Below are 18,587 nucleotides of genomic sequence, written 5' to 3'. Positions count from 1 at the left end.
TGAAACGAAAAATATCATAAAAGCGGAAAGTGTCGTCCCTGATTAGCCTGTGTGGTCTTCAGTGAAAATTACTATATATATATATATATATATATATATATATATATATATATATATATATATATATATATATATATATATATATATAATATAAGCTAGCATTCCATTAAGGTCGCCTCGTTGCTATCTTTTACAGCAATATGAACGGAGATATTGTGGATAACGACTGGTTTGGTGGCCTAAATATTACCTATCGATATGGACCTGGTTATGTCGACAACAGGTGAGTTTACTTTGTTTCCGAATTGGTTTGATTACGTATACTTTTATGTATACATTTATTTTAAAATGTGAATAAATAATACCGGAAGCAAAAGGATCCAATTTATTTTATGCTTTCCGGTGGTTTATAGAGAAATATCAGTGAATTAAAACTGATAATTTCACTGTTAAAACCGTGAAAATAATAGGTGAAAATTATTAATTTTCACTGTTTTACCGGCACTATTTTTTTTACCCCATTGTGACCCCCACGCATTCTACCACCAAGAGCGAGAAGTCTTCGATGAATATTTATATCAACATACGGAGTAACTTCCCTTGAACATACATGTACACACTGTTAACGTTATTTACGCTATAAATAGACTCCGCATATTTATACGACAACACGACATAAACAAATTGTGTCATCATATGATTATTTATTTTTTAAATGATGTTATCGGTGTTTTTTTCTTTTTACTTGATATGTGTTGCATTGTAAACACAAAAAAGTTATTGTTTAACGTTTGTTTTCTTGTGAACTATTTGCAACGCTTATTGTAAAAGCGATAATGATATTTTGGGGCGCCCAAAGGAAAATTGGTTTGAACGGATTGGCAAACGTATAAAAATATTAATTTGTGAGCATAAAATGAAAAGGATATTTGTTGGATTGGGTGGAATATCGATTTTAATTCACGAGTGATCATAGAAAATTATATTTTCACGAGTGGCGCAGTGGAGTGGAATTGTATGTATGTCGTTTATTGCATCATGAAACAACTTTTCATTGTATCATTGAACAACTATATACTGTATACAGTCGTATTAAAATAACTAGTTTTAGTTTATCCTGCAAATGATATACTGTATAAGAGTTCATTATTCAACGTTAGCCCGTCTACATTATTCTTAAAAAAGATGCATTGCACTATAATCTATATAGAGTTATCTGTGAAACTTTGCATAATACGTATGTGCAATTATTATTTCAGTGTCGTTACGTTAAACGTGGACAACATGGTACAGGAGAGGAATATAACAAATATAATTGGCGTCATAAAGGGCAACTTTGAAGCAGGTACAAATAAACTTTGTTTTGGAAAATCTGGGATTAATTCACGTGCAAAATCGTCCCAGATTAGCCAGTATACTCCACTTCCGCTTGTATTGTAGTTTTTTAGTTTAAGTGAAGTCTCTTCTTAGATAAAATCCAGTGTAAACGGAAATCGTTGCCCTTGGTTTGCCTGTTTGGATTTCACATGCGAATCCAGGACGACACGTTACGAACATGCATTACGCCAAGTTTTTCAGACCGCTGCTCAAATGCATATACCGTTGGTCCGTTGAAGGCAGAAAAAACGAACTATACTCTGTTAGTTTCACTGGAAGGAGTTCAGATGCACGTGCAACAAAGATATAATTATCCATATCGAGAAAGTGGAATCTAAATGCAATTATAATTACATATACGTATGAATTTTTTTATATAAACACAAAATTGTTGAATCAAAGTTTCGATAATTCAAAAATGTGTAGTCATTTTTCATAGAAGTGCACATTATTTACTAAATAAAAGTGTAATACAAACTTGATATCATTCAAGTAGATCTAATGTCCAAATATTTATCCTTTATGACAACGTGCCGCGTACCTCGTTTATGCTTTGAACAATATAAGAATATTAAACTCCAGAATCATTATAAGGATGGAAATGTTGGTACCAATGCGATTGTCATGCCATTAAGGCAAATGGCCAAGAAAAAGAATAAAGGATAAATAATGCAATGCAGTTCTCACCATATTCATGTTTTGTGAATGAATGAACCTGAGGTCAATACATTTAAGCCCGTGTTGCAAGTAAATATTTAATAATACATTTCAATGATAGCACATGTTTTAACATTTCAGACAAGTACGTTATCATCGGCGCCCATATCGACTCCTGGATGCAGGGTGGGGTGGATTCTGGCACCGGATACACCATCTTGCAGGAGCTGGCGCGCTGCTTCGCCTACCATATGAACAAAGGTGACGAATTACATTGCAAACATGTGTAGTCGTATAGGCGTATCAAGTTTTGATGGACGAAGGTCGATATGCCCTTTGATTGCTAAGGGTTATCACTGATGATTAACACTTAACAAAACATGTCAGATGGTCGTAGTTTTATACTATATTAGTATACCATTGATAATTCAATAGGCACTTGTTGATATATATATATAATAACAAATTACTGACTGATAGTTTGGTAATATATCAGGCGCGGTTTCGAAAAAAATTAATGGCGAGTCTTGTCGAGCCGTTATTTTATTCATGCCAAGCCCGATATATTACAAAACGATCAGGCAGTAATGTCTTTTTTCTGTGTATCATACCAATACGTGTACGATTTTTAAGAAATAATGAAAACTAAATGCAAACAGCTGCACATTCAGTGGGAAAGAATATGTTTGTCGTGTTAATTATGACGTCATAAGCACTTGCGCTTAATATTTGTTAAACATGACTTTTTGTCTTTTGCTGTTTGTGTTGCATTTTTTGTTTAAATTATATAACATCTTAGTATTAAGTTATTTGTTTTGTTGAATCTGATTCAATTTTACTAAAAATGTTTACTTTATATTTGATTCCGAGTAACATGACTTACCTCCTATCATCGACTGATATAAGCACTGCCTGTTGAACTGATTTAAAACAAATATATCACGCAACGTTATAGCGAATCAGGCAGATATCAATGCAGCGGTATGATAAACTGTATTATCATACCACCGCATTGATATCTGCCCGATATCACGTTGCCTGATATATTTTTTATATCATGGTCAACAGGAAGTTCTTATATCAGTCAATGTTTGGAGTTACGTGGGATATGCAATAAAGTCAACAATTTCTATCAACGTGAATCAGGTTGAACAAAACAAACCATTTGATACCAAGAACGTACATATTTTATTCTATTTTAAAGTCATAAATCACAATACCGTTTATTTTTTAAAAATCACCACAGCCCGCACTACAAAGTTAAATGACGTCATCAATGGGACAATACATCTTAAATATCGATAAAGTCTTTGCACTCGCAAGTGTTGCATAAAAAGTCAAGACAGATGATAACTGTATGCTTATCCTCAACTATTTAAACAAACAATTTAACACGCTTATCATCGCGTTATGTCAATATTGACACCATCATCAAAATGTCAATTTCAATACACATCTACAAAGTGACGTCTCCAGTCTATTCGGTGAAGTGTGTTCTTGAATTTAATTTGTCGCTGCAGTCCATTCCTGATCTTCAATTCAAGACGTTTATAATTTAAGCGGGTGTACTCTTCCCATTCGTAGTGCAAACAACTTTTTTTTCTCTATACGATGTTTAAAATAAGCAATTATTCGCGTCGTCTTTTCGAACGCCGTTGCTACATGTATGTCAACGTGTAAAAGCCGGATCAGCAAAATCAGCGGGGATCCGTACATTTTAAATATAAAATGGATTGTTTTACAGATTTTTAGGAAACTGTGGTATGATAAACAGAAAAACAGGTTACTGTCCCATCGTTTTGTAATATATCAGGCTCGGCACGAATAAAATAACGGCTCGGCAAGCCTCGCCGTTATATTATTATATGCCTCGCCTGATATATAACAAAACGATGGGACAGTAACCTGTAATTCTCTATATACAACGCCATTGCTATTGCATTAGGCACTCAATGATAAAATGAACTTTTTAGCATATGAATGTTAAAATATGAGTCACCGCCTTGGAACGGCCAAAACAATCGAGTGTATAAACAAGTGAAAATGCGCGCAAACCTTCACACTTAGCCTGAAAATAATCAAGTTAATTAAATATTTGTGTTCGTTCTTCAAGCTTCTCGGTTGTACAATAGAAAAACTGCATAAACATGCTGGATTTATTCAAAAATAATTCAAATGTATGTATATGCAGCAAAAAAACGTTTAAAAGACACGCTAAGATATGGCACATTTTTGCGTGTCAATCGATTCTTTCTGCAATATTACTCAAGTATTTTTATCAAGGAAATCACCGTTTAGCGCTTATTAAGCACTGGCACGTCTTTATTGTAGGATGGAAACCTCGGCGTTCCATTATGTTTGCCCTTTGGGACGCCGCCAAATACGGAAATATTGGATCGTACGAGTGGGCGCAGGTAAAGAAAAAAAATGTAAAAAATAATCTTTTGGGAAAATTGTGTAAGTTTGTTAATCAGATGTAAATGTTTATTACTTGTCTACATGCACAAAATTGATATTAATTATTGTACGCAATTGAAGCGTTTATAATTAATTATAATCAATTTTAGAAAATATACCCATGACGATTGAACTGGACAATGCTAATTGAATTTTCACATTTATTTCTTTTTGAATATTGTTATTAATGTTTATTCTAACTTAACGTCGTATTATATTGCCACGTTTACTTTTTTTATATTCCATATGGTTATGTACAATGACTTGTTTACTAGATAAATACGCTAGTATTGATTCTCTCGCTTACATTCTGCAATCGAGGAACCATAAAACTGCACGGTTATACAAAAACAAAATGCGTGTTTTACTTATGCATAGCTGAAATAAACAGAATGTAATATCATATTACGAATTGTGTTTTTCTTTTACTGCAGGAATATGAACAGGAGCTCAAGGGTGGAGCGGTTGCTTATATTAACTTGGATGCTGCAATACGAGGTAATAATGCACATGTACACGTTTATATTTCAAATATACGGTGTAATATAATGACATAAAATGAAGAGATTTAAAATTATAATATTAATTTGAGTATATAAACTCAATTTATATATTGACTTAGCTAAGACAGTTTTTGATGAACCAAGGAATTAATAATTATGTTCGTAGCATTTGATGTGTATATACACAAGTGTAAATTTATGGTCGAATGCTTACCTTTGAATTTATTCATATTAAATTGGTGCAATCTAATTGGCCGTTTCAATTGCCCAAAATACGAAATATAAGTTGTAATCTTAGTAAAACGAGTGTTAATTATTTTGTGTGTGAATTTCATTTATTCTGGCGTAGGCAATTCGTACTACTACTACTACTACTACTACTACTACTACTACTACTACTGCTACTACTACTACTACTACTACTACTACTACTACTACTACTACTACTACTACTACTACTACTATTACTATTACTACTACTACTACTACTACTACTACTACTACTACTATTACTACTACTACTACTACTACTACTATTACTACTACTACTTTTACTACTACTACTACTACTACTACTACTACTACTACTACTACTACTACTACTACTACTACTACTACTACTACTACTACTACTACTACTACTTATAATAATAATAATGCTGATAATACTAATACTAATAAAAAAAAATAATAATAATGAAAACAACAATAATACTAATAATTATATGTATTCCAGGAGACTACAGCTTCAGCGGCGCCGCCGATCCGCTGTTACGCTCCGTACTGATCCAGGCCGCTCAAACCGTGCTCCTCAACTGCAGTGGCGAGACCTACTGCTCCCAAAGACGCACAGTCTATCAACAATGGCTACAGAGCTTTCCTGACCCCACCGATTCCAGCTTGCCGAGGTGCCTGGCAGCTATTTAAGTTGTATCGGAAAACGATATGGCTCCTGCCTTAAATGCGCTTCTTTATTACGAAGTACCACACACATTTCTTCGCCAATTGAAAAAAATAGTTAAATAACTTGAATGAAAATCTGCTTGTACATTATGTCCTCAATGCAACGTAACTGAGAATGACATACCGTGACTTAGCACAAGGTTCTTACCTAAAATACATATGCACATGTATTCTATTAAAGTAAAATATCAGTCAAGTATTTTGTAGGACGATAACGTGTAACGATTCTGTGTAGATAACGGCCATATAATGTTTAACCATGTGACACCAGTTTGCCGAACAGCATGCATTGAATAAAACATCATCTTGTCCCAACGAAAGTGTGCCATAAGATGGCATAACGTTTTAGTATGGTCAGTTGCTACGCGTTATCCTTCCCAGTTCAACGTCTCCTCCTTGGCGTCTCTCACTCTACGTATCTCAAATTAAAAAATGTATAGATCTTCTCAAACCTATCAGTTGCCTATTTTTGATTATTCTTTTGATGCGTATCCATAGGGACAGTATACAATCTTCTGTTGTTAGCCACAACACTCGCAATATCACTTGAGGTTTCATATGCAAAGCTATGTAAACTTTCACTATGACAATCGTCTGACATAGGCGGATGGAGGATGTTCTTACACATTGACACGTTGGTATTCATGTGATCCTCTACTTCTGATGGCACGATGCTCATGCAAATGGCGACTTGATGGCACTGGCAAGCTAGAGCGGTTCAATGCATTTAAAAATACAAACATTTTTATGAAATGACAATATGCCATTAAATTTAATAAATATAATGGCAGTAAAATACATTCGATACGTACATGTCTGAGAAATCGCTTGATGTCAATGAGATATCAACTTTACTATACGCTTGTTTGGCACAAACGTAGTATTATTTTCCAGTTTAGCTAGTTATCGGTCTAAAATTGACAGTACGGACACGTCCTTATTTTTGAAAGTTTTGTACCCAAATATATTTTCCATCATCACACACGACGACGTCATATAAGTATCCATGAATGTTGCTTAAAGCCGGTAACGTTATATTCCAGGTTTGAACCGTTGGGTGAAGGAAGTGATCACGCATCCTTTTTGTACAGGCTTGGAGTTCCAGTGATGTTTCCACGATTTACATACGATACACGGGTATATACTCAAGTTAATTATTTACGACCGCTGAAAATTGCCCCTCCTCTTTATTCGTCGAGTGGTTTTTGTTAAAAATCCACTCTGGGTTTTAAAGATCTGCCGGCAGCAACGGATATATACGTGCTCATAGAACAGAACAATATTTAAAATTAAAGATTGACATAATATTATTTTAATAAGTATGTCAAATACTCCTATTATTAAGGATAGTATTTATCTTTATTTGTTTTACATCAAGTTCGATATCGTATCTGCCTAAATATATATGCAAACATGCACCATATGTTAACCTCAAACTAGACGAGAAGAACGCACAAAGTTAATAACCCATTTCTTATCTCGCTAATTAATCATGTCTTGGGTATGCATGCGGCCCATTGATTGTTGTATGACTTGATGTAAATTGCGGGCTGACATCCATATACGTACGTTGCACATATACTATTTCGTCGCCAATTTTGGGCACGTAGTTTTGCACATTTTTTAGTCGGAAATTGTTCACGTCACGATTCTGTGTTCCAATCTATATATATTATTATTATATACTATATTATATACTTTTCTTCAGTAGAGGAGGAGTACGAGACACACAGCCGAATATTACGGTCACACTATTTGTTATTATCATGGGACCGATAGGCCGCTTCTGTTAGCTTGTAATTCAGACTATTTTACGAACATTGGAAAACGTTGTGTAAGAATTAAATCAATAGAAATAAATCGCTATGAACACTGAAATGGAGTTGTGTATGTTTTTAATGTTTTAAAGACTTCGTGGCAAGTACTTGCGTCACCCTAATGCGCTACTTTCAGCTATTTTTTACCTAAGACATTTACAAACAGTAATGAGTTATTCGACATTAACGTGATATGTGTTAACTTAAAAGCATAGAAACAAGCTTGTCTTGCATTTGAAAACAAATTCGTAAATTTCATGTTTTTTACAAGTATAAAACCAAAATATTTTGCAAAGCTGCAGGCTAGTTTAACGTTGGCATATTTCCGGTTCAATTTGATATTGTCATATATGTAGCTAAACATTGCTTAAAGTCGCGGAATAGATCGTTGGTTTCCATATAAATCGTTTAGCGAGAAAAAAACTTTAAATACATTCATTGAAATATTATTTTTTTCGAGTTTGACATCGAAAACCTAGTCAAAATCGCTTTCGAATCGATTATGTAAATGATCATAAATGCATGCAGTAGATAAAAAAATCATTGCAGCGTTGCGAGTTATACAAATTGTATCTATATTTAGCTTTCGCTAAACATGATAAGCATATGGAAGATTAATACATACATTTAGCAAAAACGTAGCGTTGAAACTCAGTTTCCGTCCGTAACAGATGTATTTGCATTTGTTCTTACCTTTTCTCCGGTCAATTCGCCCGTATTCTCAATTGTGTTTGTTTAGGTTTGAATTAACGTGTCGAATCATGAATATTAATTTAATCGTTTTCGTATTTTACTTTATTCGACCCCAAATTAAAAATTGCTGTATTGTTTGTTTTCAACAGATTTCAACCGGATTTACAGTGATATTCTCAATAAAGCACGTTCTCTTACGATTCTGCCCATATAAATCTCCGCGAACGGGGACTTAAACAAACGTGTATCACGTGTTATTTTTAGAAATATCCGTCTCTGCTAAGCTATCCTGCGTTTGGTGCTCTTGAGGACACGAAAACATACGTGGAAACGCTAATAGATCCTGGCTATGCGCTTCACATCACTATGTCCAAGGTGCTTTGTGACGTCATATTGCGGCTCGCTGATTCCGCTGTCCTGCCGTACGATTTGGACAGCTTTGCCAGCGCATTGAAAAAAGGGAATGCGTCTCTTAGTGAACTAGCCACTGTGGGAGGTACTCTTATAACTTCAATAGGTTGTTTTCCACTGCAATATATCTTACTAACGTAGCGAATAAGGCACCACAATTGTTAATGTCGTTCATTTTAAAAGATTGATAAGCAAAGGAAATATACATTTTTAATGCTATATTTTTGATAAGCACTTATTATGTTTGATAAAACATCAACGTGTACGTTATATTATTTTTACAGGACTCACACACGTGCAGTTCTCTGAAAGCGAACGACAATACGTTTGTTTCTGTTAGTTGTTTTAAAAAAATGTTATATTCCGTGAATGGGCTTTGTGGTGGAATATTTCTTTCCACTATATACTTTCATGCAATTATCAAAAGGTCTCAGAGAACTGTACGAATATATTTCTCATTAAAGGACAATGAACAATGAAGAAGTTTTGAAATCTCATTCATCCTATGTAATGTTTCGATTTCAGATATATTTTCTCCTCTGCGTGCAGAATTGAAACGTTTAATGGATAATACATACGACGTAGTTGCTGATATCGTCAGTTTGGATAAGACAAATATAAGGTAAGGTCATTCATAGAAAAAGCATTCGAATGCTAGTAAATTTCCAGCGATAAAATAAATACATTAATGTTTATTTATGAACAATAATTTTTAATATTTGACAACAGTCCGTTTTCTTTCCAAGTATCTAAATTTTAATATTTTATCATTTTATGTTAAAAAAATGAATTTAAATAAGTAATATAGAGATACAATTCTAACGACATGTCAAGCCTTATAATTGATTTGCGTCTGACATTTATAACAACAGAAACCATAAATTATTTTGCCTTGTTTTATTTTTCTGTTTACAGTGACCTGCAACTTAAAAAGATTAGGCCCCTATTTCTTTAACGCGTTTAAGTCTGGTTTAAGAATACTTGGCTTAAGTACCTATTTTATTGATTTGAGTCCTTGTATAAAGCTCATTGTGATGTACAAAATAGTCTTTATGTTCCTCTTCATACAATTAGTTTGGCTGTACAATTCAACCAATCGACTCAGTAAACTGCTTTGCGTATTTATAAAAGTTATTTCAACAAAAAGTTCGACCACTTCGTGTGGAAACAACGGACTCTCTTAACTGTGTCTATTTTCACTTGTATTTTCCTAACGTGTGTTTAACCTTTAACGTTGAAACAAAAAAACTGATTTGCTTATTTTCTTGCGAATTTTCTACCGTGGGTTCGTCCGTTCCTTTTAAATAAAAGACTCAATACAATTATTTTTGCGTTTTTAAAAGGTTTGTCTCTAATGAGTTCGACCTCTACATTTCTTCTAAAACTTCTCTTGTTCGGTTTGTCGTGAGTTCAAAAGGTACATTTTGATCTCAAGAATGAGTTAAATAAGATGCTTTATTTGAATTATCCTGTCTATAAGCATTTCGATTAATACATGTGAAACAATAAACATAGTAAAATGGGTAGCTTTTCGACTTTTCTGTCGATAGAAGGCTCAAATAACACATTTGATAAAAAGACATAGTAAAATGAATAATTTTTCCTTGATCTGTCTGTAGGGGTTCAAAATATAACTATACATTTGGAACAAAATACTCAGTGAAATGAGTTGCATTTTGTACTTGTTCCTTCTATAACGATTTCGACTTGTACATTTTGAACAACTTTTTTATTTTTGTAATACAATTGGATTTTTTTTCTGTATATAAGAAGTTCAACCTGTGTATTTGGAACAACAAACTCATACAATTATTTGCTTATGTTCAATTGTTTTATCTACAGTGAGTTTGACCTTTACATTTGGAACAACAGACTTACCCAACTTAGCCGAGCGTTTCTGTCGGAGCCCGGACTTTCATCGTCCGAACATTACATGTAAGTGTGTGTCTTTGTGTCTTTAACCCACATAAAGATAGGTAAAGTGGAGTCCACTGTATAATAATTATCATTATTTAACAAATGCATGTTCAATAAATGAGAAATGATATGTGAATCAAAACATATATAGTGTATAAAAATCAAATGTGGAATCAGTAGATATTGTTTATACTGGTGTAAGTATATTTAAAGTTAATATTATACGAAAGCATTTGAGACAAATTATGTAAAACATGGTGTGAAAAAAAGTGAATGGTGCAGACATATTCATATTAAACAAAATAGAATTCGATGAATTCGACGGTCACTTAAGTGTATGTTTTTTCTACTATGCACATGTGAATACAACTTATCTATCATTTTTTTGTTATTATCTTAACAATATTTGCAGTACACAATAAACATTGACAATTTGAAATCATGAAAAATATGTGGTATCAAACAATTCATTAAAAATAAGATTTGATGTATACAAATATTTTTACTAAGATCTTTTGTTTCATTTCAGGAATTTATTACATGGACCAGATTCTACAGACGCCAATGATGACGTCATATTTCCTGGAGTCATTGCGGCATCGAGCTCAAACAACCCTTCGTTTTCATCGTTATATCAAGAAATGTCAAGACTTATATTAGCATTGCGTCGAGCCAACAACATTTTGACTGACGAAATTATTACTTGATCTTCAGAGTACGGATGTGCTTGGGTCTTATTGTATTGGCAATGTTGATATGTCAGATAAAAATGATCTCAGTAGCTCATGGCAAAATTCGGAATGAACAAATGACGATTGTGTAGATATATGGGCTATACACTCAAGCTTAAGATTTTTGGCCTTGTATTTAGTCAGCATGAATAATTATCAGGCATTTTAGATTCCTTAATATCGTAAGACGTCTCCTATTATTTCAACTCTATTAGTTTGTTTTATGTATATTTCGAACATGATATAGTATGATGCAATTTAAGTCGACTTATACAATCAATGGAAGCATAAACAAGTGATTAAATCGTGTAAACATATCAACTTTATCATGAGGAGACCATTGCAAATGCTTGAAACATCGATATCTATACTTGGCATGTGACTTATCAAACAAACAGCCATTGTTGGCATGCATCACATGACATGGCAGCCATTGAAATCCACGCAATGCCTTTGCGTGCCACGAATTGTTGTTACATACCGCCTAAAGACTGATATGTCTTTGGACAGCATCACATGGCCTTTATAAGTATATGAGACGGTACAAAGCCTATTATCTAACACACACAAATGTATCGATGAGAGCAACTGCGTTTCCAGAAAGAGAAACGACCTATGATTGCAATAAAAAGCCTGAGAAGTGAAAAACTAACGCTATCACTTATGTTTGGAAGCTAAGCAGATGAAGAGCCAAGTAAAATTGACAAAAGTAAGGAATGACAAAACCTTAAAATGGTATGTCTTTAATGTAAAGCAAGTTGTCGATGCATATACATGTATACAACAATTATTAGTTTGATTTAAATTATGATGCAAAACATGTGGTAGATGGTTTAACTACGTTTGTTGTTTTTTAAATTATTTTTTATGGTTTACAAATGTCAATCAACTTTGTATCACTAGTTCACAACTGAAACCAGTTTTTATGAATTTCTTCATGAAATGTTCTTTTGATGGTTGTAATTATATTGTTTAGCATTATTGGTTAGTTCTATTTACAATCGTACGAACAAAATATACGACGGTATATTTGAACTTGATATAAAATGTTGCATTGTTACGCCAAAGTATAAGCTATTGAAAAAAGATTGCGGTTTGTATGATACTGTTTTGTAGGAATCGTCTTATTTCTTATGTGTTGATATAGTTGTTCTTGTTATCGTTGCATTATTATTTTATAAATTACAAGCGTACACGTCTGGTGGTTATTTTGCGTTATTAATTGCCAGATGAAATTGAATGCACATCTTGATTATCCGGACATAAACCTTGTATTAATTTTAAAAGTAAATGCGCTTTCACGTCGTTCGTTAGTTTAAATATTCGGAATTACATGATTTTGGGGAAACTAATTTTTTTCATTTCTACCTGTGTGTATATAGGCAATCATAATATAGAAAATTACATAGCATGCCCATGTTAAAATAAGTATGTTGTCATGACATGTTAATATGTCCAACAGGGTAAGGGAATCATTGCATTAGCGCCAAAAATTGCATAGTCACGCAAAACTTAAAAGCACACACAACCGTTATTACTTTTATTGTAATGTAAAAATAAATGTTACTACTTTGCAATATTTGCATTTAGAGCCCAATATGATATGTTTACTATGAATTTGTGATTGAAATGAATATTAGTTCATTCCTTTCAAAAAAGTAAGGAGTGTATTGATTGCTTTGCATTTAATTATTATATTTCTACAAACTATGTTTATAAATAAACAATGTCAAGTAACAATAATTAAGTACTTAAATCAGTGCAATAAATATTTACGGCGATTTCTTTATAAATATGATTAATATGTCAATGTATCTATTCATCGATGTTGAAAAAAATACATAAATATAATTGTCTGTAAAGTTGTATTACACATCCACATCGAGATGTGCTATATAGTATTCCTGTAGGTTAAGAATGTACTTGTTGCAATAATTTTAAATAAAATATTTTTTCTAGTTCGATTTGCTTCCTAACGTTGTTTTTATGCACATAAAACACCTTCGCGGCATTGAATTGATGCGCAATACTACATAAAACTATTTGTTAGTGGGCGAACATTCCACATGATGTTTAACAATAACATTATATATATATATATATATATATATATATATATATATATATATATATATATATATATATATATATATATATATATAAATTTGTAATTTCAAAATCGGTTTAATTGAGATTTCTTTTAAAATTTTAACTAAATGTCATAGTATAATTATACTAAAATGGCTTGAAATTCAAGTCTGCATAAACTTGTTTTTTTTGTGATGAAAATACTTTCTTTAAACTGAAAATATCATAAAAGCGGAAAGTGTCGTCCCTGATAAGCCTGTGCGGACTGCATAGGCTAATCAAGGAAGACACTTAACGCAAATTTATTTACCTTAAGTGTTGACCGTAGAAGAGGGCTCTTGTCGCTTAAAGAGCCAGACTTGAACACCATACAGGAGGGTCCATGCTCTAGTCACTTTAACTGTCTGAAGTAAGCAGAGTACAAGACTTTAACTGCTAGGTATGAGCACTTTACAGAAGGACCATCGCTCCGGCCTTTTAAAATGCCTGCAGTTAGCCACACATATGAGGGCAAATTCTTTAGTATTTTTAACTGTCCGAAGAAAGCACCTCACAAGAGGGCCAATGATCTAGTTACTTTAACTGTCATAATTTAACACCTTATAAGACACACATGCTCGTGTTACTTTCACTGCCATAACTTAACACTTTGCAAGGGGGGAACATGCTTTAGTTACTTTGACTGCCATAACTAAACGCCTTATAAGACGGCAAAATGTTCTAGTTTCTGTAATAGCCATAATTAAACACCTTATTAGTAGGCCAACGCTCTAGTTAATTTAACTGCCATAACGGAACATCTAACAAGAGGGTCAATAGTTCTTGTAGCTGCTATAATGAACACATTTCAAGAAGGCCATTGCTTTAGTTACTTTAACTGCCTTAACTGAACGCTTTACAAGAGGACCAAAGCTTTAGTTACCTTGACTACCATACGTGAGCACCTTACATGGGGACAAATGCTCCAGTCACTTTAACTGCCAGCAGTGAACACCTTACAAGAGTGCAAATTATCTAGGTACTAAAACTGCCAGAATTACACACCTTACCTAAAAGCTCTAGTTATTTTAACTGTCAACAGTGAACCTTTTTAAAGAAGACCAATGACCTAGTCACTGTGAGTGCCAGAAGTGAACATCTTAGATGATGGTCAATGTTCTAGTTTCAAGTTTCAGAAGTAAACACCCTTAAAGAGGGCCGATTCTCCAATCACTTTAAATTCCAAATGTGAACATCTTACAAAGTAGCCAATGTTCTAATGTATTTAACTTCCACGAGTGAACACCTTAAAAAACGACCAATGCTCTAGTCATTGTAAGTGTAAGCAGCGAATATTTTAGATGATGGCCAATGTTCTAGTTACTTCAAGTTTAAGAAATGAACACCTTTTAAGTTAAACTCCAGAAGTGAATACCTTACACAGGGACCAATGCCCTAATCTCTGTAACTTCCAGGAGTGAACATCTTACGAAACGACTAATGCTCTAGTCATTGCAAGCAGTGAACATATTAGATGATGTAAAAGTTCTAGTTACGTCAAGTTTCAGAAGTCAAAATCTTTCAACAGGTTTAATCCTCTAGTCCCATTAAATAACAGAAGTAAAAGCCATACAAGAGAACCAATTCTAATTTATTTAACTTCCAGAAGTGAACACCTTACAAAATGACTATGTGTTGCTTTAGTCACTTTAATTCCAACAAGTGAACGCCTTGCAAGAGATTCGATGTTCAAGTCCATTTGACTGCCAAGATACGATACAATTGCAGTCGACTGTGTCAGTACCTAGCATCATAAACTCGTATTGATATGTTGCCATCATATACAATATTTAGGCCTCGTTATGTGAAAAGGGGTTTAAACGTATGTGCGTTAAGTGTCGTCCCAGATTAGCCTGTGCAGCCTGTTGTCTCATGCCATAACTGTTACTTCCTTATGTTCCTTCCTACAAAGTAAAGTCTTATTAAAGCCCATTTATTCATTCATACTACTTAACACGGCAAATGAAGTATACGACCAAATCTTGACATCAAAAAGAGATGAATGACAAAAAACAACATGCATTTATTCTAATATTTGGAACATAATATCAGAGACTTGGTTTTATCAAGATAAATATATGAGTTGCTCAACGTACGATCTTGGATTACATGAACTTGCCAATAACATATTGTTTCCAAGAAAATGTCAATTAAATGTTTCTTTATTTACAAAACAAACACTATTAAAAAACAACCACAACATGAATACATATTGTTTTTCAACTGCAACACGTTTTGTTCTACATGTATGAAACACAGACAGCATCCAAACCTTAGTTGCTTTTCCCAGTTCTTCTCGATGACTCACCATAGCCTGATGAGCACCAGCGTAACATATAAGTCGTAGAGTGGTCAAACGTTTATTTTTATAGACTTCACTTGTTTTGCCACAGGCTTTGTCGATGACACACGATGGTCGCTTGCGTACCTTCATCCAACGTGTCGTGTTGAAAGACGACACCCCCGGAATGCGACCCAAGGTAGAGGGCTGCATCATTTGACCCAATCATATCAGGACTCACTCTCAGTCTGAATCATTGTTATTGGTTATCTACGATTCATGCATAACTATCGACCTCTTTACCACACCATTATGTCTTTATGCATGTGAATGTTCAATTTAAAATTGTGTGTGTTTTAATGCTTCCATGTGTATGTCCTCATCATTGGTAAAGCTACACACGCGTCATTTTACAACTTTAAGCCAATCCGAAGTGCATTCTGTTGTGTCCATGATTCATTTACCCATGTGGGTTGAATTAAGTGGTGACAGAACATTTAAGTTTATGTACGCTTTGATTTTGTGTCTATACTTAATCGTGCGCGTGGGATTGCCATGAATAAAAGGAACTGATATTAGGTGCTAGCGGTACTTAAATTTGTATTGTTTTATTTAAACATATTGCGGTCAAAGGGTACTACATATGCAATTGAAAAACGTATTTAACGTTTCATATGAACGCAATCATATTTCAACATGACTCGATATGAATGATACACTTATTGTCGCACAAACCTTACGATTTACCGAAAGAGAACATAATTTATGTTTCTTGTTGAAGTGAAACCGCGATTAAACATATATAGTTAAATAAATAACACGTGGTTGTGCGTCTTCTTTATTCAATACTAAAATTCCCATGAAAATTGTCAAAAAATAATATTCGGAAAACATTGTTTTCCCGAACAATAACCTATATTAAATGTTTTGCTATTTAAAAGCTGACAGCGCGCTCTGCAGCACGTGTTTCTGCATTTACACTACGTTTTTAGTATTCAAAACTTGTTTAAGCGAGATAATACGATTTTCATATGTGTTAAATTATAAAAAATAATACATTGAAGACGAATTTAATAAAGTAGAGCAAAGACAAATTAGCGCCCCGAGCCGATTGTGACGAAGATATTTCGTACATTATTTGCTACAATAACCGAAGCATTCGTCTTTTTAGCTAGTGTTCGTGTGTCGTATGAATAGGTATCGTTGCAGGAATTTAAAATGAACCGTTAAATTAAATTAAGTTTCACACCGTACATGCATGATACATGCTGGTGAATTCGATTGTACAGACATTTTCGATTTCAGAATTACATAATTATCTGTCTTATTTCGCATTTTGCGACACATGTTCTTCTAAACATTTATCTTAATTTGTATTGAAATACATGTATAATAAGTTTTTTAAACATTTTATATAAATTCATAAATAATTGAGAAAATCGTATAATCTCGCTTTAATGTAGATGTTTCTGCTGATCATGCGTGTTATTAAACATTATAATACTGGACCAGGTGGTCTTTCATTTACTAGTAAGATTCACAAAACAAACTAACTATTCAAGGGACAAAATCTCCACATTGAATTTATATTGGTAAATACGATCTGTTTCCCTTGAATCATAAAGAATTACGTAAGAAATACAGATACTTTAAACCTATTTATTTTAGCTCGATTGCATTGAATTAATTACTAATCATTTGAAACGCTCTCGAGTCCGTTTCCTGACCCTAGAACCAGTTCTTGGTGTCTTTGGAGGAAATCTAAAGAGGGTGGATCGAGTCAGTGACCTCTCGGTCGCTTGGTGGACACCATATCCATTACACCACTAAATATATATAATATATCTTACTAAGGATTTCAATTTTTAAATGAAGATCTACTGAGATTAAAAAGAAAATTTAAACAAGGAAGTGATTACATTAAAAGGAAAAAGTAAAGTGTAAGGTTCTTGTGGGGATCGAACCAATGCCCTTCAGGTCAATAATTGGACAACATTACGACGTGCTAACCGATTGCGCTACAGTGGAAAGTGATTCGTAATGTCATGATTTTTAATATATAAACTAAATAGCGGAGAACAATTTCGAAGATACCTACAATAATTTGAATGAAAATTAGTTTGGGCATTCCCTATAATTCTATCATGATTTGAACGTACAGAAAACGAAAATTCAAAGAAATATTATATGACATATATACATTTCAAATTCTAGAACTGGTAGATCTATTAATCGACTTACCTTAAGGGAAATGTAAAGCTGTAAACATTTAACTATTTATCTGTCAAAAGAGCTAGCTTCTGAGCAATGAACATGTTTCGCTGACGCTATCTCTAAAATCATCTGGATAAAACGGAGCGTTCGCCGACATTTTGACAATTTTCGCATGTAAACATAATCTGGTACCCGTGTCAGAGTATTGGTACCCAAAATATTGAAGGGCGATAACACAGTCGTACAACGAGTGAAGACTGTTTGAACAGTGATAACTAACCCTCATCAGTAAAAAGACTTGACAGCGTATGTTTGGAGTTGAGACTGTGTTGTGTTTTGTACTAACTGTTTTTTTTCCTTATATTTGACGTCTTGTGTGCTTGTTTACATAATTATACCCGTAACCCCCCTTAGCCCTCACTTTGTATTGCGCTTTTCG

At 33.6% G+C, this 18,587-nt stretch overlaps 1 protein-coding gene across 5 annotated transcripts in view; it reads left to right on the top strand.

Moving 5' to 3' along the window:
• Positions 1-13,377, top strand: part of LOC127882370 (N-acetylated-alpha-linked acidic dipeptidase 2-like) — a 99,077-nt gene extending 85,700 nt beyond the window's left edge. For all 5 annotated transcript variants that reach the window (XM_052430966.1, XM_052430970.1, XM_052430969.1 and 2 more), the window contains exons 9-19: positions 197-283; positions 1,260-1,345; positions 2,176-2,295; positions 4,366-4,448; positions 4,926-4,989; positions 5,731-5,902; positions 7,001-7,094; positions 8,732-8,963; positions 9,404-9,500; positions 10,721-10,813; positions 11,325-13,377. In XM_052430966.1, coding sequence (XP_052286926.1) covers positions 197-283; positions 1,260-1,345; positions 2,176-2,295; positions 4,366-4,448; positions 4,926-4,989; positions 5,731-5,902; positions 7,001-7,094; positions 8,732-8,963; positions 9,404-9,500; positions 10,721-10,813; positions 11,325-11,502 — 1,306 coding nt within the window. In that variant the 3' untranslated portion in view covers positions 11,503-13,377. The remainder of the gene's footprint in view (positions 1-196; positions 284-1,259; positions 1,346-2,175; positions 2,296-4,365; positions 4,449-4,925; positions 4,990-5,730; positions 5,903-7,000; positions 7,095-8,731; positions 8,964-9,403; positions 9,501-10,720; positions 10,814-11,324) is intronic.
• Positions 13,378-18,587: the final 5,210 nt, after the last annotated feature.

The sequence above is a fragment of the Dreissena polymorpha genome, chromosome 5 (genome assembly GCF_020536995.1).
Source record: "Dreissena polymorpha isolate Duluth1 chromosome 5, UMN_Dpol_1.0, whole genome shotgun sequence".
NCBI lineage: Eukaryota > Metazoa > Mollusca > Bivalvia > Myida > Dreissenidae > Dreissena > Dreissena polymorpha.
This window is presented reverse-complemented; position numbering and strand designations above follow the sequence as displayed.